We start from the raw sequence: 23853 nt of genomic DNA, 5'->3' as shown, positions 1-23853 counted from the left end.
ATGCTTTTCCCACCGTGGAAGAACCGTGAGAACCTTCCTTGGGCTCTCATCTTTCTCCACTCCTGACCTCTGCTGACTCTCTCCGGTGATAAGGCTGTGGGTGCTCACCTGCTGCTTCTACTACCTGTGAGGACTGTTTTCCTTTTGACTCTTAAAAATCTTTCTCTTCCATTACTTTCTTTTAAATTGGTCTCTAATTTTTACTAGTTTCAATATAGACTTTTACTTTATTTTATAGTTTGTATATTGGGTTTTTTTTGTATATTGTTTTTATTAGCACCTTTGCTTATTACCTGTAGAATTCCGAAGGCAATAAAACTAGTGCAATGTTTTCTATGTACAATATATGTACTATGTATATGTATGTGCGTATCCTTATAAATCAAATTCTGATTAAACACCTTTATCAAAAAATATTAATAGCACATCCTATTCCGGATGTTTAAGGACAAACAGTCCCAGCATACTGTGAAGACCCTGTACGATAACTATAACTCCTAGCTATATCTAATTTCCTGTTATGCAACTATAAATTATGTGATTCTATCTGAACCTAGACATGAAAATTAGTACTATTTCTTGTCTCCATACTCTATTCTGTAGGCTGAACATAGAATTCATTGATGCTCCCATTCTTCAAAGGGAGTTTTGCGAACTCTTTGCAAATGTTGTCACCTCCCTCTTTGGGAATTTCCATTGAGCAAGAAGCTTATCAGCAATATGAAAATATTAAACATGGTTATAAAATAAGTTGTATGAAAAGAAGTGAGGTTTATCACTAGTTACCACTGAAGTAAAATATATTTTATGTGTGCATAAATAAAATAATGCCAGCTATCACTGAGATACTGTCTGTACCAGTCATTGGGTAGGCATGCTACAGGCTTTCTTTTTCAATCTATAAACCTGTTTGAGGAAAGTAGTAGTATTCTTATTTTTAAAGCCAACTACAGTGGCGTTCTTAGAGCTTAGAAATCAATCAAGTCGAAAAGTGCAAACCTAATGGTGGTGGGGTTTGAACCAGTGTCTCAAGGACACTAGCTCTTACCCTCCTAGAGGAAGATCACTGTAAAAAGAACCAGATTCATGATTAGGGAATTATTTTGGTTATAAACAAATTTCTATCATGCCCATATTATTTGGGGGTAAAGAATTACATATGCCATATTGCAAATTATATAAAATATTCATGTAGAAAAAAGGAAGGATATATATACAGTGTTAGTTGTTTTTCTTAGTATGATAAGGATAGATGACTTTTTTGCTTCTCTGCATTTTTCTGTGACATTTAAAAACACGTATGTAAAAGAAATTCACCAAAATTTTAGCGGTGGTTATTGCTAGATGATGGCATTGTATTGATTTTTTAAATCTGTATTTTAAAATTTTGTATAATAAGCACATTTATGTTTGAAGTCAGGAAACAATAGAAATGCTTATATTTCTAAAAGACAGAATTCTATTTATTACATTATTTTAAATGAGCATTAATTTCTGGCTATGTGGAAAGAATAATACTACAGGTAATAAAGTAGAAAAGAGTAACCTTCTAAAGTAAAGAAAATGTATTAATCTTTAGCATGTGTATAATAACTTTTTGCATTTTACTTCAGCTAATTATCAGTAGTTTTAAGAATTATATTTGAGTTTAATGTAACTTTCCCTCTCCAGATTAGCAGAATGAACTAACCTTTAAAGCATGTATTATCCTGAAATTGGAATGGTAATTTAGAAGAACAGTAATTGCTAAAAAGCATACATTTAAAACAAACTACTGGAATTCCCTGGCAGTCCAGTGGTTAGGACTCCATGCTTTCACTGCCAAGGGCCCAGGTTCGATCCCTGGCCAGGGAACTAAGATCCCACAAGCTGCATGGCACAGCCAAAAAATAAAGAAAGAAAACAAACTATTAACATGTAACCTGCATTTCACTTTCCTTTTTCTGACCCAGAGCCATACCTGTCATCCAGTCGATCTAGTAACCCACCAGTTATTCTTCGAGCTTGAGCAGGGGACTCTAGGTTTCCACTTGATGTCTCATTCTGCCAACCTGTAATTGAAGACATTTCCAGTTCTGCTTGCTGAACACGTTTAAGAATAGCCTGTACTTTTTCTTCTGTCATCTCCTCAGACTCTACTCCTTCTTCAAGTTGAATATCCTCAAATAGAGATTTGAGTTTTTCTTCCGTCATCTCCTCATCAGGACCAGATTTTCCTTTCTCTTGCTGCTCAGAGCTCACTCCTACTTTTCTAGTCTGTTCCAATGGCTCTGCTGGTTTAACATCTCTTGGGACCCCAGCCATCCTTCCGAGGTATTGAGGATACTCACTCAGACATACATTCTCCAACTGGCTCTCATGTACATCCACTGCTTCAGGTATTTCTGTCAAAGGCATTGAGTCTTCAAGTCTGCTGTCTTCCAAGGACGTGTCTTCTGCAGTTACGACTGGAGGTCCGTCTGCTGAATGCTCTACGTTTCCCTGGGAAGGCACTACCCCATCACTCAGTCTACTGGGGGTTCTAAGGGGAGATTCTATGCTAGAGAGATCACTAAAATAATCATCTTGCTGGAAAGGGGTGGGTGGTGTGTAGTGCAACCCTGTGGGAGTTTCCAGTTCCACTTGAAGGGGAGGATAACCTATGGAAGACAGTACATTTGGACTGACTGGAATGAATTAGAGCACATCAAACAAAAACACATGGAATGACTTAAATTATATTAGGTATGAAAATGTGTGATGAATTACAGAATAATGTTGATAAATTTATTGGTACAGTTCAAGTATATGTAATACAATGAAATAAAAGACTAGTGCAAGCTACAATAAAATAGAATACTGGTTAATTAAGATATAAATTGTTTATCGATCTTGGTAATTTTAATACAGTAACTTAAATACACAAGTTTGATCCAATATAAAGTTAGCTGTCATTACGTAAGATACATTTATTGCATGGCCAAATAATATCTTTCTACTTTTAGCATGCAAAATCCACATTGTGGTGGACTGAATACAGCAAGCCACAAGAAACCAATTTTTATAATTAATTACTTATAACTTATTTTAAGAACTGTACATAAGAGTGATGCTACCCAACTCTTAATTCTTAACTTATTTCCCATGAAATTTACAGCAAAGAAAAATGAATTTAATCTTTGGAAAGAAATGACCATTAGATTTTAGAGCAGTAGTACTGGGGAAAAAATCTAAAAAGATGTTAGGAAAAGGATTTAAAAAGCAGATAAAGTAGAAAAGACTCCACGTAAACTCTTCAGGTGTCGTAATGTGACAGAGATGAAAGGGTTGTGTACGCATGGAAGTCTTGGTGAACTTGGTGGTAGGGGTCCACTCAGAAGCATGAATCAAATAAAGAGAAAAAAGAAATGATACACAACAGAGACAGGAGGAAAGCCGTTTACAGAGAGCCCTCTGAATGTTCATGACAATGCTATGGAACAACAGAAGTTTACTACCCAGCCTACACAAAGGGGAAGGAGGGAGAAATTGCCTCGTTTTAAACTTTGCTGCGTGGACTAAGGGAGTTATTTTTCTCCTTCAGCAGAGAGAAAAGTCAACAATGGTCTGGTCATGGTGAGGAAAGGAAGTTTCACAGAAGTTCAACGAAGAGGAGAGACCAGAACAAAAAGGCAACCAGGCACACTTTCTGACTTATTGGTCTAAAAAACTAAAGCCTAATTTTTCCATCAGTCCAAGATAAATACCAACTTAGCTTTGGTTGTAAATTCAAATTACTATAGGTACGTGAACATTTTTCTGTTACGGTCACCCATAAACCAGAATGTTGAACATTTGTCTAAGACTACATGAGGTTTATAATCTGCACAAGTAAAATTTACTTCATAAACATAAATTTCCCTAAGAATTTTAAAAATAGAGAATATAAAATATTAAGATGTAGCAACAAAAAGCCCTTGTGGATTTATTTAATGATACTCTTGATTTTAAAATGTTAAATGAAACTTTCAATTCCATTGAATACTTCCATTGTTTTCTGATCATCTTGTTTGTTAAAACTACTTTTCTTAAAAAAGTTTCCCAGTAAAGAATATTAAAATATTCTATAAACTTGGCAAAAACCCAAAATTTGATATAATACTGGTCTGTCTTTATCTTGTGCACAGAGAGTTTGGTCATCAATATATGGCCTCACATATAAGACAGGGCCTTGAAGAGAGCATTTTTCCAGGTTCTGTGATATTTATAAGCTTAAAAAGAAACCACTTTTGACATTATTACCCACATGTTTGATGTTATGGGGATAACAAGGTACACTTTAAGTTTTCTGTTGACTTTAGTAAGCAGAAACTTTCTAAGAATTTGAGATGTTTTGTCACATATGCAGAATTATAAGTTATTGATTATTGGTGGTCTAACTTTGCTGTTTAAAAATGGAAAAAAAATCACCATATTTCAAAAAAAATGAAATAGTAGAAAAATATCCCTAGCTCCTCTTCTTGCCTCCATAGCATCAACATTTTTGTACTCAAAATTCATTATAGGAATAAATTTCCATTTATGAACATCTTGAAAAACATAGTAAGATATTTGTCATACTTTTCTTAATACTTTGTTGAAAAAAGCCCCAATTTACATAATGAAGGAAAAATGACACTATTATCATATAAATTAAGCTAATGTAAAAGAGGAATTATTATGTTATTCGCGACATCTGTGCTCATTGAATTAGAAATTACGCTACCTTTTATATATACGATGGGTCAAGTAGTGTTTTTCCAAACAAAAAAATGGCAGCATATGAAGTTAAAATAATGCTAAATAACGAAAACACCTGTTTGAGTGATACATTTGTCTCTTTCAGTACATGCTTAAATACTTGTTCTCAAAACAGTAATTAACCATTTTACCTAACAATTTGTATAATAGCCCACAACTTGGTTTTACCTAAATAGGAATAAAAGAGTTCCCTAGTTTTTTAGGTTAATATAAAAATGACAAAAGCAACATATTCTCTAGATATTAAATTTTCTTCCATTTGGTCATGTAAAACATTTGAGATACCAACTCTTTCAGTTAACTTATGCCTTTATATACTTCATTATTTGTATTTTATATAACAGAGACATTTATCAAGTTTGTTCTATCAGGGTGTTTGTTGGCAGACTCTGGCAGAGAATATGCCGTGAAAGTGAGAAATTAAGTCAAGCAAATCATAATTTAGTTGGTTTTACGTGACTGCCTTGTCCTACTGCACTTTCAAATTTTATCAAATGATTAAGTAAATATGAACGCTAAATTCAGTTACCATCCACAGGGTCGTGGAAAACGCTGTTCTCATCTGCAAAACTTCTGGTGCCTGAAATGTTTCCATAATCAAATATTGGTCCTTCTAGCAGAGTCACTATATCTATTCGATTAATTTTTGTCAAGACCGCAGTTAAGGCATCAGCTGAAAGAGGAGGGAAAAAAAAAGGTTGAAAACCCAATTAAATGATTTTCTTCTAAGTCATCACAATACCCACACAAAGGCATGGCTCTCTTGACCCTCCTAGAGTCTTAGTTCCGCCTCACTGCACCTCTGCGATATTCACTACCCAGAGGGCTCAGAAAGCTTGCTGCTCCAGGGAAGATACGTTAGGGTCTTAAGAACCATTTTGTGAAGCCGTGTGTGATGACAGCCACATTTGTTCCGTCTCTGTAAGGCGCAGAGCAGATAGGCCTCAAGACAGCGACACTCCCGTTAGTTATAAGGGGATCTAATAAACACATTCCTCTCCTGTTAGACTGTCAGAATAGGTCACCCTTATGTTTGATGCTTAGCATTCATGACTTACTAAGGTCAGGCCGACCCAGGCAAACCCCCAGTAACTGATTCCACATCGTTATGGGTTGGCATTTGTCACAGTATAGCACCACTCCCCTACCACCACCTAAACCACACAAAACCCAGGAATACTGGGGAGTTCTCTGCCATCACAGACCAGGCTGGATAAAATGATTTGATCCTATCCTTTTCTCTATTACCTCTCTGCACATCCATTTCTGGCCATAGCAGTAACTTCACATTGTTTCCCACTACTGCCCCATGACTGAACAGCTAGAATTATATTTTCATTTTTGACGGTCACAGAGAAAAATGCAAAACATGCAAATATAGACAAAATGCCAAAAAGCCCCTACTACTTGCTTCCTAAAAAGCTTCCTAAAGACGCACACAATTAAACAAGTATAACTTGCCATTACTTTATGATCACTGTGATCTTATTAACGGTAGGCTTATCTGAAATATTAGACATATGCAATTTTGCAAGTTAAAGTAATATAATTTCAGCATACTTGTAGCATTTTTTCCATCTCTGGTAACCCATTTTTTTAATAACATGAAGCTTTGAGAAATTAAAGAATTTGGATTTTCCACACGTATTTGATTGATTTCATCCACTGAAAAATTCAGCTCCCTTGCCAGTTCTGTAGAAAAGAAAAGGAGTTACTAAGATTTCATATTGTAATTTTATCACATATATTTCATAAAAGTAATGCTCAACTGCCCCCCCCCCCCAAAAAAAGGAAAGGATTTTATAGTAAAACCCAAGTACAGCCTTGGGCATTAATCTTTATATACTTGATTTCACAGGAAAATACTGATAATATACAGGCTGTGACTTATCTCTCCTAAGATAATTCCTTGGTTATAATCAGATTCCCTTTGGAGATTATTTTATAAAGATTCTTGCTCTGTTCAAAGAGGATGTTGCTAGATTCTTTTAACTCAGCCAAATTATTGTCTGCAATTTGAGCAAACTTCATACAAGATACATAGGGATATACAATTCATAAACATGGCACAAGAGGAGCCGGTAGAGTTTTCTCTCGGCAACCTCCATGAAGTAGATCTTTTACTCACATAATACTCTATTCTATATGCCTTCAAGTTTCATCAGTGCCACTTGGGAGGTTAAATGATGACTCCAAGCCAGATCATTGTCTATGATACGCTGTCACTTGTGTAAAAAATAAAAGGGAGATAAGCTTTCTGTCCAGCTAAGTGTATATAACCATACACTCAATCTTGTAAATGCAGAGTGTGTCTTCGGAAGGATACATATGATATGCGTAGTTGCCTTGGGAGAGTTAAACTTGGGAGTCAAAGGTGAGAAGGAGACTTACTTTTCACTGTATATTTTTTGTACATTTAAAAAAGATGTGTCAGGTGTTTATTACCTTAAATGATTATAAAAAGTAAGAAATGGGAAAAAAAATCCATGGAAAAGGAATTGGACGACTCTATCCTGCTTAAGAACCGTTTCCAGCAGTTTGGCAAAATGTATTCAGAGGCTCAAAAATGTCTGTATCCTTTGACCAACTGATTTCACTCCTAGAAATCTATGGTGAGAGTACATAGGGTTGTACACAATTATTTACATACATGAATGCTCACTGTAGGCTTGTACTACTGAAAAATTGAAAACAAAGCATGTGTTGAACAAAAGGAGAGAAGTTAATTAATGTAATGCAGTGGCTGGCAAAGTGATCACAGCCCACAGTTAGAAATACATTGTATATCATGATGCTTACATAAATGAAACCACATCTTTATGGAGCAAAATAACCTTACTATATGTGATAGACAGACATTTTCTTTTCCTTTTAAAAACAAAAACAAAGCATGAACTGATTTCATGACTCACTAGTGCATTGTTACCAACAGCAAAACACCATTGTAAAGTATGGCTATTGGATGTTATTTGTCCATTAAAACCAAGATCAGAAAGTAAATAAAAAAGCAGAAAATTACATTGTGTATATAACATTTTAAAAGCTTTTTATTTAAAAAAAAACCCACCAAAGTACATTAAGTTGCTTGTTAACAGCGGTTCTGAGGGATGGATTTAAATTTTGTTTTTCTAAATGCTAATTTTCCTAATAATCTTCATTGAGCATATAGTAATTCGAATTAGAAAAGTTAATTTTTTTTAAGTGCCTTATCTCTTTGTGTTTTAAGGGCAGTAATCCTTCCTGCCCTCGTGACCGAACCATATCCTTTGTCTAGAGACTCAGTGAAGAGCAAAGACACATTGTCACTAAGAATTTTACAGTTTTATGACTTTGTCTCGCTATTCTTTTTTTTTGGCGGTACGCGGGCCTCTCACTGCTGTGGCCTCTCCCGCTGCGGAGCACAGGCTCCGGATGCGCAGGCTCAGAGGCCATGGCTCACGGGCCCAGCCGCTCTGCGGCATGTGGGATCCTCCCGGACCGGGGCACGAACCCGTGTCCCCTGCTTCGGCAGGCGGAATCTCAACCACTGCGCCACCAGGGAAGCCCTCTCGCTATTCTTATGTCACATATTCTCCAAGAGTTTACTCTGACAAACTAAGGACTGGTTTTGCTTAAAGAAAATAATCTAATAGTTATGGGTAAATAATACACAAAATCAACATTCGCTCCAGGATATTTTCAGGTTACAGTGTCTACTGTTAAAATATAATACTATTATTAATTTTATGTTCAGAAATACTTATACATAATGAATTACTGTTAACTCTCAACAGTCTGCAAAGGATTACTCAGACCCACTGTTTCTTAAGAGCTCCACTAGGCCAGGTCAGTAGCAGTGTGCCTGAGGGCAGGGCTGGGCGGAAGGAGAGAGGAGGCCTTAATATGCGGAGGGTGGGGAAGGCCTGGGATTCAGGGCATTCGAAGGAAATAAATGTAAATGACCTTTTGTGCCATGATCTAGTTTCATGTTGTCCATTTTGATAGCCTAGATAATTGTTTCCCTGAGTAGAGAATGTATGTCGCTGATAGTATGCAAGATGACTTTAAATAGGACAATAATTAACATTTATTTATATTTAACTGTTGTTTTTTGGCTGTGCATTAAAAAAAAATACACTCAACCTATAAAACTTAAAATTTCTCTGATTCATGTGAAGTAGGATTTGGGGGGCCCAGTTAACATCAAAACTACAAAGCAGGGGCTTCCCTGGTGGCGCAGTGGTTGAGAGTCCGCCTGCCGATGCAGGGGATACGGGTTCGTGCCCCGGTCTGGGGGGGGATCCCACATGCCGCGGAGCGGCTACGCCCGTGAGCCATGGCCGCTGAGCCTGCGCGTCCGGAGCCTGTGCTCCACAACGGGAGAGGGAGGCCACAACAGTGAGAGGCCCGCGTACCGCAAAAAAACCCCAAAAAACCAAAAAAAACTACAAAGCAGTATTGTCCAGTTGACACAGAGCCTTATCTTCATCTTTAATGAAGTGAAATCAAGCCAAAAATTCCTCTTCTACACCCTGATTATAAAAAGTTTCATTCATTTCACAGAGCTCAACTATTTTTGTAAATTGAATAGATTCATTCACCTGTATCCTATTTTTTTCAATTTTAATTCAAAATTTAAGCTTAACCCTCATCCTTTGTTTTCTTGTTTATCATTATCAAAATGACATGAGTTCCTTTTAAATAAATCTTTGACCATAAAAGTGAGCCCGCTTAAAAGTATCAGCTCAATAAGCATGCAAATAATTTGTGTATATCGTAAAAATTGTGACAGTGACTCATGAATGATTAAGATTTGTGAAACCTAGGCATGGATTAGTTGAACTATTGCCTAAGAGAGCTGACCTAAGGGCATAAACCATAGCTAAAATTTTTGGATTATCTGAAAACCATAGGCCTTAGCTACGTTTTCCTATATGCCACAAAATAAATTTGCTATTAGGTAAAAGGTTATCCCATATTACCAGAAATGGCATTGTGAAGAAAGTGCTTAAAATGAAGGTAAAATAAGATTTAAATGTCTATTCTTTAGGGTATGTGCATAGAAAAGTTTTGAAAAACACAGTATACTATAATTAACTCTGGGTAGATAGAATTACAAGTGATAAAAATGTATTTTACTCATTGCTATTTGTTTTTAATGATAAACTGCTTGTGAAAAAGACAAACTAAGAAACTGTTTGTTTCATTCAGGTGTACACACACTTACCTGTCCAACTGAGTCCCAGGTGATCGGCTACTATTGCCATCCTGATATCTGTCCGTTCACATGGACTCTGTGGACCTACGATTTACAATTTCTTAATTAAAATAATCATCAAGAAAGACACGATACTGGAAAATTGCTGTTAGCAGTATTCAGATTTTACAGAGAGACTACTGCTAACACTGTACACTTCAATGTGTCCTAATCACCTACATGAACACTTCTCTTTTCACATGACTCACTTGATTTTCACCTGCATCAGGCCAAATGTCAGACTACATGGATGCTCAATGTAATGGAATTCAACATGCTGACAAGCTAGCTACTTTACAGTAGTTACAGAAGTGTCGTGTTGGTGAAAACACCACGATGGCATTTCAACATCTGTGCTCTTACTTTGACAGAATCATATCCATTAGCACACTGAAAAAAAAAAAAGTTGCTCATCTTGAATGACACCGATATCTTCAGCATGCTTCCCTAGCTGTCTACAGTGTCGTTGGGTTAAGAGGAAGAAAGAAGAGTATATAGACAGCACGTACAGATGACAATGACAGAATGAGAAACTACGGTTAAGTCACTCCACAGGCAATCACAACAGTTCATGCACTAGGGTCTACGAGTTGGAAAGTGTTTACAAACTATGCTCGTTCTCCAGGATGTGAGCAAAGAGTGCTCGAGAGACCTGACTGCCTTCATTCTCACCAGTCCTCCTACTGCTCCATTTCTCACTGCCGGCCTTTTCACTCTTTGATTTTAAAGGTGCTGCCTCTGTTTTCTTATCTCTAGCAGACTTCGCTGTAACCGAAGGCTGGCCACCCCGGGAAGTCTCGGACAACGACGTGTTTCTTGAGGTACTGTCTTCCTCATCGGACAACTCGGACTGCATCTTTTTGTCTTCTTCCGAGAGGCGGTCCACAAGCTTTAAGGTCTCACCACTAATTCCCTTAAAATATTCAATGGAGTGTTTACATACTTCCTTAAGCTGACTTTTCCTAACTTTAACTGTGGTGGTGGTGGTGGTGGTGGTGGTGACGGTGGTGACACAGGTGGATCTTACCTTTACTGGCAACTTGGATGGAAGCTGTTTGGCCTTGCCTCTGTCTGGCTGCCCCTGCTTTTGTGTAGCACACGGTTTTCTAACTGAACCTGTGTTTTCCCTGTGTGTATTCTTCACTGGAATTCTGGACTTTACATCTACACGTGAAGAAGCAGTAAGGGTTTTGGTTTTCTCAGATTGACTAACCTGCTTCATTTTACTCACATGAATGTTTGGCATATGATCTGGTGGGAAGAGATCTTTTGGTGAAGTGGCCTTTATGGGAAGTTTGGATTTTCGCCTAATCCCTATTGATTCCTTTGTCTTTTGCTGCTCTCCAAGAACTTTCTGTTTCTCTCTCACACAATGTCCTTGCAGTACCCCTGTCCTTTTTCCTGATGAGCTTTTCACTGGATTAGCTTTCTCTGTGGTACAAGTGGGTGCAGAATGTTCTGTCAGAACTACGTGACTTGTAATGTTATCTGTCTGTATAGTGGAAGAATCCAAATTGTTGTTGTTATTAAAGTTATCTTTTTGAAAATCATGTTTTTCTTGGGGCCTAACGCCCATGTGGCTATCGGCTGTATTTGAAATCACTGTTACAGGTTCATTCTCTAATCCCTGACCACTGGTCATCACAGCTTCTATCTTATCTGTCACTTCTCCAGGGCCTTCTTTCTTCAAGGTCATGGTGGACGCAGAAATTCCCATTTTTATAGGCGTGCGCAACTTGGGGTCAAGTTTAGAGGTGTTAGTGGCCGCTGCTTTCTCCTGGGAGCCACTACCGGATGTGCCTTCCTGACACTCTCCGCTGGTCGGGATGCTGGGGTTAGGTTCCACTGTAGGTGCCTCTACATTTCCCTCTAGATTGGTTTCTACAGTGGTGTCCCCTGCCTGTGGCTGTGGTATGGCAGTGACTGTACTTTTATCCCCTTCCCCCGGGTCCCCTGACTTCCCTTCAGAAGTATGCTCACCAATCTGGAAAAATTGGAGCCTCTCTTCCACAAAATCCCTCTTGCTCATGTCAATTGCACCACTGCGAGTCATCTCAAACATTTTTCCTTCATGAAATGGGAAGGGGTTAGGCTCACTAGTAGGGGTACTTTCGTCAGTTGGCGTTCGGGCTGGCGTTGTATCGGGGGTGGTGGCTGGAGAGCGGTCTTCCACAGCCAGACCAAATGGCTTAGTTTCATCTTCCCGTGATTTACTGTCATAAACGTCATCATCCCCTCGGTTATTAGACCAGGGGTCAAAATCTAGACCTTTGGTAGCTACTGTCTTAAAAGGAGTGGCAAATTCTTCATCTACTTTGTAACTGAAATAAGTATCAGGAAACACTGATCTGTCAGGATGTCTGCCTTCTAGTGTGAAAAACTGGGCCCCCGACTTCTGATCAGTCTTAGCGGGAGTCTTTTCAGATGAAGGGCTTTTGGAAGGTGGCTTCTCTTCATCTGGCCCCACCCTTCCCTCCTCCTCCTGGATAACTTCCAACTTGCTTTGGCTAAAGGAGCGATCAGCTGGCTTCAGAATGCCCTCCGTGTTCCAGACATCTTTCTTCAGCTCCAGGGTTTGACTTGGGAATTTAGAATCACTCTCTGTCAAGCCGTCATCTTCGTCTTGCAGGTCGTAGCCATCCAGAGAGTCGATCTCTGTGGCATCTGTGTCGTGAGAAAACTCTGCCGTGGTGGCAATGGAACACTCTGTGATGGACTGGTCGTTGTTCCCATTCTGGGCCGTTTCATTCTGAGGTGAATCAAGGCCAAGGCCAAATTCAGTATCTTTTCCAGATCCATTCATTTCTGATTCTTTCTGGGTGGAAGCCTTTTCAGCGGAGGCTTTGGATTTTGTCACTTCTTTTTGTTCGTCGTCGACCTCCTTTAACTTGAAGGTGTATTTTTTGACCGGGACTGGTTGATAAAGGGATTCGTCATCGCTGGAGTCACTGACGTCCGCCCCAGGAGGAACTGGGGAAGGCGGCTGCACCCTGATGACCGGTTCCGCCAGTCGGTACTTGTCGTGCTCGTCTTGCAGACTGACTTCAATCATGTCGACCTCTCTTTCAGGGAGGTAAGGATGTTTCTTATCGGACTCCATCTGGTCTGCGTCCAGCGGTGGAGGAGGGGGAAATTCAATGTAGGCAACTCTGTTAGCCCTGAGTCTTTGGTTAGAGTCTGTGCTCACACTGCTAGGTGTGTGGCGCCCGACTGCTGCCGTCTCCTCCACTGCAGTCTGCTGTAAGGAGGCTGACCTGGCCTGTCCCTCCTCCTCAGATTCCTCCGAAACCTCGGGAATTGGGCTGGGTTTGCCTGGTATATAGGCTATAAGCGAGTCGGGTGTCTTAGATGTAAATTCATAACTCACTTCCTCTGAACTGGGCGTCTCTGGGGTTAAAGGGCTTTTCCCAGAGCTGTCTAGAAAGGACACTTGCTCTAGAGTATCATCTTCTGGACTAGCCTGGGGAGAAGGGGGTTGCTTTTGCTGTCTAGTTGTATAAAAGGTCCCCCTGGTCTCTTGTACCGTCTTACATTCCTGACTTATGATTTTTTTTACACCTCCTTGTTGTATCTCCTTTTCATACTGCTTCCCCACCTGTACAAAACTGACATAAACAGGTAAAGTTTTTATCTCTTTCCCTCCCTCCGTCTGGGCCAGTGGTGCAACTTTTTCCAATCCATCAATGGGACTGTGGTCGAGTACATCACTAGAGGGCGATTCCTTTCCTGGGCTAAACTCTAGAGAGTCAGGAGACTTGGTCGGGGAGAGCTCGGTTTCATCGAGAGGCGGGCATAAGCCTACGTAACTCTGACGTTTGGAAACTTTGCTGATTTCTGAATAGGTAACTTTTTCATCTTCTGTAGCATTAAGGTGCTGTGTCTCAACTGTCTCTTTACTCATACTTGAGTGGGGTAACTTTTGTGATAGTTCATGTTTTGGAAATGTCGACTGCTTGCAAAAACCATCGGGAATGTCAGAAGACGGCGTCCTCCTTTCCTCTGCGGCCCTGACTGGGATGTGCGACACTGCCGAGCTCTCACTTCTCCTGGAAGGTTGGTCAAGAGATCCACCTGGATGTTCCCCGTCTTTAACACCGTATTCCCTGTATAAGACTTTTTTGGAGGGAGATTTTACAGTCATTTCCTTAATTTCTGAGAGAGAGCCATTTGTTAACAATTTGTGTTCTCTCTCAGTCACAGACAAAAATTCATCCCTCTGATCAACAGTTTTACTCTCCGGGTGACCAACGTGATTCTCTCTTACATCGTGAACAAGCACATGCGAAAGTTTCTCTTTCTGCGACTTATTGTTAGTGGCTCCAGGACTTTCCCACGTTCTAAAGACCTTTTTGTCCCATGGTCCCTTGGTTGCTAACTCTGCGGTTACGTGACATGCCAAGTCCTTAGGCTGTTGCTCAGAAAAATAGTCAGGCATTGCTTTACTTGAGATTTCAGTTCTCTGTTTTTTCACATCATCAGAGCCAAAATCATCTACAACCATTTCATGGCTCTGGGCATGCTCATCTTTAGCTCTGAATACCGTAAGGTCTTTTTGCACAGGGACACTTTCATCCAAAGGGTCTATGGCCTTCTGCTGTTTCTCTCTAGCGAACACTTGGTAGACAGGTAGCTTGCTCTCCTGGATTTTTTTAACTGGGATTCTAGATTGGCCATCCGGCTTTGTGTCTTCTTGAGAAACGTCCTTACTTTTGGCCTGCGCGCCTTGTTCAAATTTTAATCTAATGGAACTGAGTTTCGATTGTTTGAGCTGAAACCCAGACTGGGGCCCTTCTGATTCTTTGCTCTGTGAACGACTTCCTTTGGCTTCCTCTGTGGACTTGCTGTCCTCAGTCTGTTGGGAGGGAACCACCTCTGGGCTGCTGGGCAGACTGACTGCGTCCTTCTCGTCGGCTCTGGGGAAGCCTTGTCTGTCACAGCCACGCTGCCTCGCCTTGACCCACTCGTCACTGTTGGCCAGCAGTTCTGTCAGCAGTGCTTTCTCAGGGCTGCTACCGGTAGAGCTTTGAGATGAGTATTCTTTGCCATTCCTAGGGTGTGGCTTTTTCTCTGGGGACTGCAGTTCATCATTGAGCTTTTCGGTTCTGTCACGAAAAAACTGTGACACTTCAGTCAGTTTTTCTTCAGCTTCCTTCACGGTCCTGTCCACCCTATCTTCGTATATCAACTTCTCTCTACCTCTGTCTAATCTGTCCTCAGCAAAGCGCATCCACATGGCATGTTTTGGACTACTAACATCGCCAGAATAGTGCAACACTGTCACTTTATCAAAATGCTCATCCTTAGACACTTTACCTACACCATTTTCAGACACATCTTTATAGATTTTGGAGAGAATTTCTTTTTTGGGGGCAGTGACTACTTTTTCTCTGGCCCGCTTATCAGACCCCTGTAACTCTGAGCTAGGGGGTCCCGCATGGTCTGTAACTGATTCCTCGGTATCAGAATGAGACACATCTAGCTTTTCTGACAGAAGCATTTTCTCAGCAAACCTGTAAGATTCCCCTCTTAGTTCTGACAACTCATCGTCATGGTATTCTATTGAGTGCTGACTCCAAAGCTTCAGTGTTTTATAAGAGTCATCAGATATGAGCTGAGCAGAACTAGGGCGACTATCTTCTTCTTGGGACACGGGAGTGTTTACTCTGGAAGACTCCAGATAAGAAGGCAACGACTCTTCAGCAGTGAGTTCTTCTTCTTCTTGCTGACCCTGTTCCTCTGAACAAGGAAAAGCATCGTGCTTTTCTGGCAGAAAATCTTTTAGGTTAATATCTCCCCGGGATAAGTCTTTCTGATATACATACATTTCCTTTTCGGGATGCTTTTTGGTTTCTCTAATAATGACTTCAGTGGGCTCAGCTTGGTTACCTTTTTCGATGTGGACTTCTATTATACGCTCCAGTTTGGGTTTCATTTGGTTGTCCTTCTCTGCGTGCTGGGCTGAGGTTTCAGCAGCAGACTTGTGAACGTCTGGGGACACTGCCGACTTATGTTCAAACAGACCTGCCAGCTCTTTGGAAGGGTCTCGCCCGGACTGAAAGGCCTTCATGATGTCGTGGACTGACATGGTTTCTTCAATTCTCTCAGAGGCGCCTTCACTGCCTGGTGGAGAATGATAAACCATTCTGGTGGTTGTGGTTATGTGAGTCTCTTCTTTAACACGCATGCCTTTGCCCAGAACGTGACTGTGGTCGTCTTCTTCGCTACTGGTTTTCATTTGAAACGCTTTGACTTTTTCTTTAATACTAGAAGTGGTGGGCTTTGGTTCCAGCTCCATAAACGTAGGTGATGGTTTGGGTGACATGGGCTCCTCTGGTTGGGACGGGGGAGCCTCTCCAGCTGAGGGCTCATAGCTCCTGATAACATGAACCACTTCAGTTCTCGTTTCTGTAATGACCGGAGGGATGGGGACTTCCTGAAAAAGTGGTTTGGGACCAGTGCTTTCAGCGCTTTGTGGGGCTGAAGGTGTTTTCTCACTTCTTGTTTCAAAGCCACTGTCAGACAAGGGACTTTTATCTTGGTCATGTTGAGAAAAGTCATCTGGAGACTCTAAAATAGTATCTGTTCCAAAAAAGGAATCGGCCATCTTACATAACTCCTTCTCGGAGGTGGAAGACCTCATGGAGGCTGGAGGCATTTTGAGTTTGTGTTCCTGCAGGGCGATTGCTGGTTTTAAAATTCGTTTCTGTCTCTCTTCACCATCCTTCTTGGCATCCTCAAACTTGTACTTGAAGTTCGTCAGTGAACTACTCCCGATATCATTTGTTAGGTAATCGATAACTTGGGTCAGGTTATAATCCTTTTCGGAGGCAGCCTTTGCCTTAACTTGGGCTCTCTCTGGCGGAGATGGAGAATGGCTCGCAGCAGCCTGTTGTCTTGCCTCTCTTATTTCTTCTGAACTGAATTCTATCCAGTCGTCTTCGGGAGAATGTCCTTTGTCACTCTTTGGTGATTTGAGTGGTCCCTTATTATCCACACAGACATCCTTTTTAAGGATTTCACTAACTTTCACTAAGTCTTCCTTCACTTTCTCGACAATTTTGAAAGGTTCTTCATCGTCGATTCTCCCTTCTTTGGGGAGTTCAGGTTGGAATGGCTTCTCCTCAGGCACGTCTGTTTGGAGTATTGCCGTCATCCGCATTAGGTCCTCCTTCATTTCAGCCACGTCTTTTAGTATCTCCTGACTGGAAGACAGAGAAGATGGCGTAGACAGCTTGAGGGCAGATGGTGCAAGGAACAAAGATGACTTAACTGGAGATGAAGTTCGATTGAAATGGGGCTGAGGAAGTGTCTCCGTAGTCAATGTTTTAATGGGCGACAGCAAGGCTGCTGCTGATTTTGTAAGTGAATTAGAGTCTGGAAGTTTCTTTAATGCTGGTTCCGGCAAAACATTGACTACAGAGTATACTGGCACTGTTATTATTGATGAAGTTACAGATGAGGTAGTTGCAGATATTGACGACCCGAGGGATGTATAGAGTGCACTTGCAGAAGGAGTTCTTAGAGACTGAAAAGCTGATGGTGCTGGAGAAACATACGACCTGAGTGGGGAAAACGGCATTGCTGTGGTGGTCGGGAACACTTTCTCAACTGCGTCAGTGGCTCCATTAACCACAGAGCTCACAGAGTGTGTAGCTGTAGCAATTTTTTCCTGTAACGTGGCAGTGGCTTTGCATCCGTTAATTAAAGTTGAAGATGATGGATATTTCAGAGGGGAAATAGATCCGTTGACTAATGCTACCTCTGCGTGTCCAGGCATCTGTTTCACGGGTGATGAGAGAGAAGAGGCCATCGTAACTTTAGCTGATGAAATGATATCAGCTGTTGATTTAGCTGGAGACACCACTGACATTAAAGGTGAAGAGATTAGCGGTGCTGTGGATGTGATAATTGACTTAAATGGCAGACTCGAGGAATACATATTAATGTTTGATTTGGGGGAAGCAGGGGGTGTCATGGTAATGGACGACCTCTCCAAAAGAGATCCTGCTGTAGTCACCGGGGACGTTCGAGAGGAAAATGTAGAATTGGATGCCAGCCCCTTTAAAGGCAAGGCCTCCGTGACTGTGGGAGCTCTAACCAGGGTACCAGAGGAAACTTGGATATTGTATGGAGACTGTGACACCACTGTTTTTATTGGCGAAGAAATTGTCCGAAAGGATCTAATTGGAGATGCCACATCACTAATGGATTTAACCGAAGATGTAGTTGATGCACCTAGCGTGGATTTGATTGGAGAAGGAGTCGAAACAGACCATATTGATTTTAATGGAGAAGCGGATGGCGTATTGGAGGAGGAACTTGATAAGGAAGTGAAGCCTGACGTGGCCGGCCCGGGCACTGTCATCGGAGCTGCTGTGCAGGACTGGTATGCTCTTGCAGAAAAGAATGGCTTGTATGAGTAAGTGGTGGGGAGGGATCTCGTTGGTCCTGCGCTCCGTTCAACTGTTTCTTAAATTTTAAAATGAAATCAAACACAAAAATCAACAAAAATGGTTGAGAAACAGAGAGACCAGAGAAAAAAATTGGTCAGTAAACTTTGAAATATTACAAAAGCAAGTACAATTGTTTGCATGATTTAGAATGGAAGAGGCAAAAGGAACAATTAAGAGGAAAAAAAAAATTGCTACAGACATAACTAATCCAAAGTTAAAAATAAAACTAAGTAAAACACAGAGCAGTGTGAAATGGAAAGACAGGAAAAGCACGTTGCAACCAAATAGGCCAACAGTGAAAAAAACAACAAAAACAGAAACACAAGGAAACGATGATGAGAAAAATAACCACAATGGAAAAACTGTTCCCTTACTTCCTATTGACTTTCTTATGTGCTGGTTTTGAAATATCAGTAGCCGTTCTGTTTTGCCCGTATAGGTACATGTTTGTTTCGTGCAACCATATAACTCTCAGTTTAGTAAGTTCTAATGTTCCATCTCCTTGGACCTCTTGGTGATACAGATTGCACCTACTTAGAACCATATCAATGTGTGTAGCTATACATGAAATGTCTAAAACTCTTATTTTAGAAAACCACTCAAGCCTATTTCATGCAGAATCCAAAATAACTTTGAAGTGACAGGCAACTGATGTGCAAACTGTGAAGCCACTGGATTTTAAGTTTGTATCTTCCATGCACAACTCGGTTATGCTTCACACCCGTAAAAAGCCAATAAGAGCAAGAAGTTTTCTGAGTCAGAATTTTAAAAGAAAAAAAAACAAACAAAAGGAATGTTTGCATTTATCTTTTCCATGCAGTATATTCCTTTTGGTGAGGAAAAAAGGAACGTGACATGAAATGATTTTAGAATGCATGTGTACGCACACACAAAGGGGGGAAAAAAACCCAGAAATATGGTTCATGGTTACCATAAGCAAGCAAAGCAACTGAAAACATTTTCTCATGCGCGATATATCACGGCAAACGAGCCAAAGAAGTAATACAATTTTTATGCCATATTATGCACAATGTGTAAACTTTAAAAACACTTTCACAAGAGTATTTAGAAAGAAGAGTACACTTTTTCCATGAGATGTGAAGTCTTGGTACCTTTTGAGATTTTTTTTTTTTTTTTTTTGGCCGCCCCTTGCAACTTGTGGGATCTTTAGTTCCCTGACCAGGGATCAAACTCGTGCCCCGTGAAGTGGAAGTGCGGAGTCTTTTAACCACAGGACCGCCAGGGAAGTCCCCTTTTGAGATTTCTTTAGGAAAATATTTAATACTGCATATGAAAAATCCATCTGCAACTGAATATATCCATGTCTGGTGTTGTCTTCATTACGGATAAAAGCACATAGTTTATATGTCAGATATTTTTCCTAATCCATTTACTTCTAATTCTCAAAAGGTATCATGGTGGAAATCTTAAAAGCAGTCATATTTTTAACACCCCGTATTTAACTCTCTACAGTAGGATACGGTATATATCCGTGTATATATTTTATCGATAGCAAAGGGACCAATTCTGGCTCCTTCCCAGAATATTCATGGGACTCATGGATACCCCAAACACTGGCGCAACCATGAGGCAGACCTACCACTAGGAAGGATGGATTTAGTACCAGCATTCTTCTGGCAACGGGATAAGAAACATACGAATGAGGTAAGCACCCTCGCTGGGGGAGAGCAAGCACACACTGAGTCCTCTCTACTTCTACAGTTCTAGGAAACAAACTGAGCTGGTCACAGAGGTTCGGAATGCCTGCCAAGCGCTAACGTTCTATGTCAAAGTTGAGTAGAGTTTCGCTTCCAGAAAGCACTGGTGTTCAGAATAAGAGTGAAACTCGAAGAGGAAATGAGAATCTGCTTCATCTTTACGCTCTTCATGCTGTGCTCGTGCCATTGCTACAATCCAGTCCTTGGATTAACAGCGACTCCCACAAGGGTGAAGATTTTCATTCCTGGTGTACATTTAAATTCAAACATTCAGAACATATCCTTTTCTAGGCTTACATATTATTCTAAAGAAAAGTGGAAGAACTAAGGAAAAAAACTCACCCATTCATTACCCCTCCTAGTCACAATTCTCCATATTGGCTTAATTTTGGAAACACCACACTGCAAATGGAAGGTTTGGGGATTCCTTCAATTCAGTGATTTGGGCTCCGTTTAATGGCTCAAGAGAACTTATTTTTATAACTACCAGAAACTGGCAAAGCATCTCTCCTTTACCACTGATGTCTGGCTTCACCAAGCAGAGCAGTCTTCTGAGCCACATCTAGGGTTTTATACTTTGCACGAAGCAACCAATTTACTGATTAGTTACATATTTTATGCTTTAATGATACATATTTTGTGATACCCTTTATAACAAAGGGAATTCTGGGTGTCAGGCACTGAATTACAGCAGAATCTTTCTTCTGGAGGGGGGCGTTGGAAAGGACAGGGTAGTACGGGAAAAGCTGCTTTCACTTGGAGTTCTAACACCAATTCAGGGGCCATAACATTTCCTTAGGTTTTCTTTTAGTCCTTTCTTAGTTCTTCCCATTCTTCTGTCCACCATTCTGCTCCCTCTCGTAAAACAGAGAGAAAAGTACCCTCTTCCTTCTATCAAAAGTCAAGGAAGACAAACTACATTTACCTTAACTGAAGCTAACCAAGAAGTAGCAACCCTTTCAGAGGTGGGAAAAATTCAGTTGTCTCAGCACACACACCTGACCTTACAAATCATATATTCCCCAAACAAATACCTTAGGGACCAAAATCGGATAGGAGCTTGCCTGCCCAGAGGTACCCCAACCTGAAGTAGCTGGTCCATGGAGACTGTCCAAAGCTCAAGGCTACTGCCTGGGAGTGCCAAGCATCTACACCATGAGAACCTTAGCTTTGGAGCAAAAGAGCATCCCAAGGAAAACTTCCACCGAGGAGACTCAGTTGTATTGAAAAACCATCTAGTTACATACACACATACGTTCCCTGCTTTGTAGCATAATGGGAGTTAATTTCAGCTCTTATGGTTTTGGAAAGATTTAGACATTTATGCTAGAGGAAAAAAAAGAGATCTGGAAGAACATTCATGAGAGTGCTTGGGTTTCCTTTCGCTTATGCTCCCCATTTTGTGTCTGAATATAAAAGCTTCCCTAGTATGTACACTCCGGGAGCTAGACTGCAAAAGATTATGCTAAGACCACCCGAGCGAAGCAGTAGAGTAGTTTCCTGCTGCACATTTAATATGCTATGTTGGCCCACAGAAACAAGAATTCAGGAAAGATGGGAAAAACCAGAGTTGTGGTTCTTACTGGTAAATTTCCAATCCTCCCTGAATTCAAGTAACTGTGAGTAATGGAAAGCAGCTAGAAATGATTCACTAATTTAAAAATAATTTTTGTATAAATCCTCCTCTGATGGTTCAAGTGGCACCATGCTACATCGGTCAAACACACTGCTGCTCTCAGCACTCTTAGTTCCTGTTGGTGGAGAGGGTTCTCTTGAAGGCAGTGATCACCAGAGGTGATAAACATAAGGATGAGGGAAACACAGGGACGGGGGGAGGGAGACAGAGAGAACGAACGAATATGACTGAATGAACCTATGCCTCGATACTTGCAAGCCAGTTAACGATGGACCAAAACAATCACTGAGAGAAGAAAAGGGTTTAACCCGTCTCGTGAAGGCCAGCCTTAGAGCTGATATTTAATAAAGAGCAGAGGGAAAGGGAGAGAGAGAGGGAGGGAGGAAACAGCAATCAGTAAACAAGTGCTACCTGAAGAAGGTAGGAAAATATAATTCTTGCCAACTGGGACAAAAAGGAATCAGGACTAAGATATAATGACCTACCTATATTAAGAAAAATGAGATGACCAGAGTTACTTTATCATCCTTTATACCGTCCCACATGGATGAAAGTAAATATTCTCTCTTTTGAGCACGGATTTAAAGCAACCTTGGTACAACATTATCTCCTAACACAGTTAACTACCAAGGTGAAATCAAGGTTTTCGTATTCAAGTGATAGATGTTTCTAATTAAAAAAAAAAGAAAAACTACTGGCTTAAAAACACTTTTAAAGCTACGATCTGGGGGTGTTTGTACCTCACATCTCCAACTATATACAATATATTACTTATATCTCATGATAAAGTTTTCCCACAGGCAATTTTCTTCTGCCATTGGGTTTTCACATGACCCCAAAGTTCAGTTAGTATAGAAAAAATGTCTCTTCTTATAAAAATCCACATAGATTAGTAAATGTGTTAGGAAACTCACTCATTCCAGGCTCAGTCAAGTAGCTGTAGCGCTTACGTAAAGCCAACGATGCAAAGCTCTGTCGTCTATCCGTTTTCTCGTTCTGGAAAAGAAAAAAAAGAGGAAGATTATGTTCCACTTCCTTGTGACACTTTCATCATTTTGAAACATTCTGTAGAATGGCATGTTGATATCTTGTTTATCCTTATTTTTCTTCTTACGGATTTTCCTCAGGGAAATGCTAATTTCCTACTGTGGTTCTACAACCCCACCCCAATTCTTAGCCAAATAACCATCATTTAGCAAAATATAAGAGCACCAACACAGCAGACTACAGGGAACTACAAATAAAAGACAAGCATTACAGAGACTTCTGATGCTGAGCAGTAAATTTTCCCAAATTTGTTCGTATTGAAAGCACATACATCATGATGTACACTCACTCGTTGTGAGTACATTCAAGGAAAAAAAGGCACACAAAGTTTATTATTATGATTACTGCTGTTGTTTCTATATGTTAATAGGTGTAAAACGTAGACGAGGAGATTAAGAAGAGGTTAATGGTTTTACTGAAGTAATGTTACTGAGTCTTAAGGCTACTGATTCTATTTATTATTACTGAGGTGTGAGTTTTAAAAATCCAGTGATCTGATAACTTGGAGAAATACTAGGAGATAACTTATAAGAAAAAATTTATTTAAAACTTAATTGAACAATTATACTCTTAAAAAATGGCCAAGATAAATTTCTTTAAATAGAATATCAAATATTTGTCAATAGCCACTGAGCGCATATTTTATAGTACATAAAACATGTAAAATGTCATATATTATCATCATCTTAGATTTAAAAGTTGTAACAGTGGATACTAGGTGAAAATATGCACAAATGTATATTTATCCATGCCAATCTATCACATTTAAGAAATGCTTAAAGAACTTTAGCTCCTCTTTTTAAGTCATTAGCTGGATTTTGATTCTATTGATTGTACTAAAGTACTCTTCTGTACATGTGGAAGAGTAAATTATTCTTTAAGGAAAAGTACGCTTTACCTCATTTAAGCTAAGATCTGCAAAAATATAATACATTTCCCACACTTCAGCCCTCTGCAACTTCTTTTATACAGATTCCATTTCTATTCTATCTCTGATAGAGTAAA

General features: G+C 40.2%; 1 protein-coding gene across 1 annotated transcript in view; it reads right to left on the bottom strand.

Annotated features, from left to right (window-relative positions):
- The window catches only part of LOC136136057 (ankyrin-3-like), an 89241-nt gene that overhangs the window by 13079 nt on the left and 52309 nt on the right, over positions 1-23853 (bottom strand). The window contains 6 exon segments of the mRNA XM_065893928.1: positions 1961-2051; positions 2331-2639; positions 5288-5431; positions 6319-6450; positions 9965-10039; positions 22716-22797. Coding sequence (XP_065750000.1) covers positions 1961-2051; positions 2331-2639; positions 5288-5431; positions 6319-6450; positions 9965-10039; positions 22716-22797 — 833 coding nt within the window.

Source organism: Phocoena phocoena, chromosome 16 (assembly GCF_963924675.1).
Source record: "Phocoena phocoena chromosome 16, mPhoPho1.1, whole genome shotgun sequence".
NCBI classification, from domain to species: domain Eukaryota; kingdom Metazoa; phylum Chordata; class Mammalia; order Artiodactyla; family Phocoenidae; genus Phocoena; species Phocoena phocoena.
The sequence above is the reverse complement of the archived record's forward strand: the minus strand, read 5'-3'. Positions and strand labels throughout refer to the sequence as shown.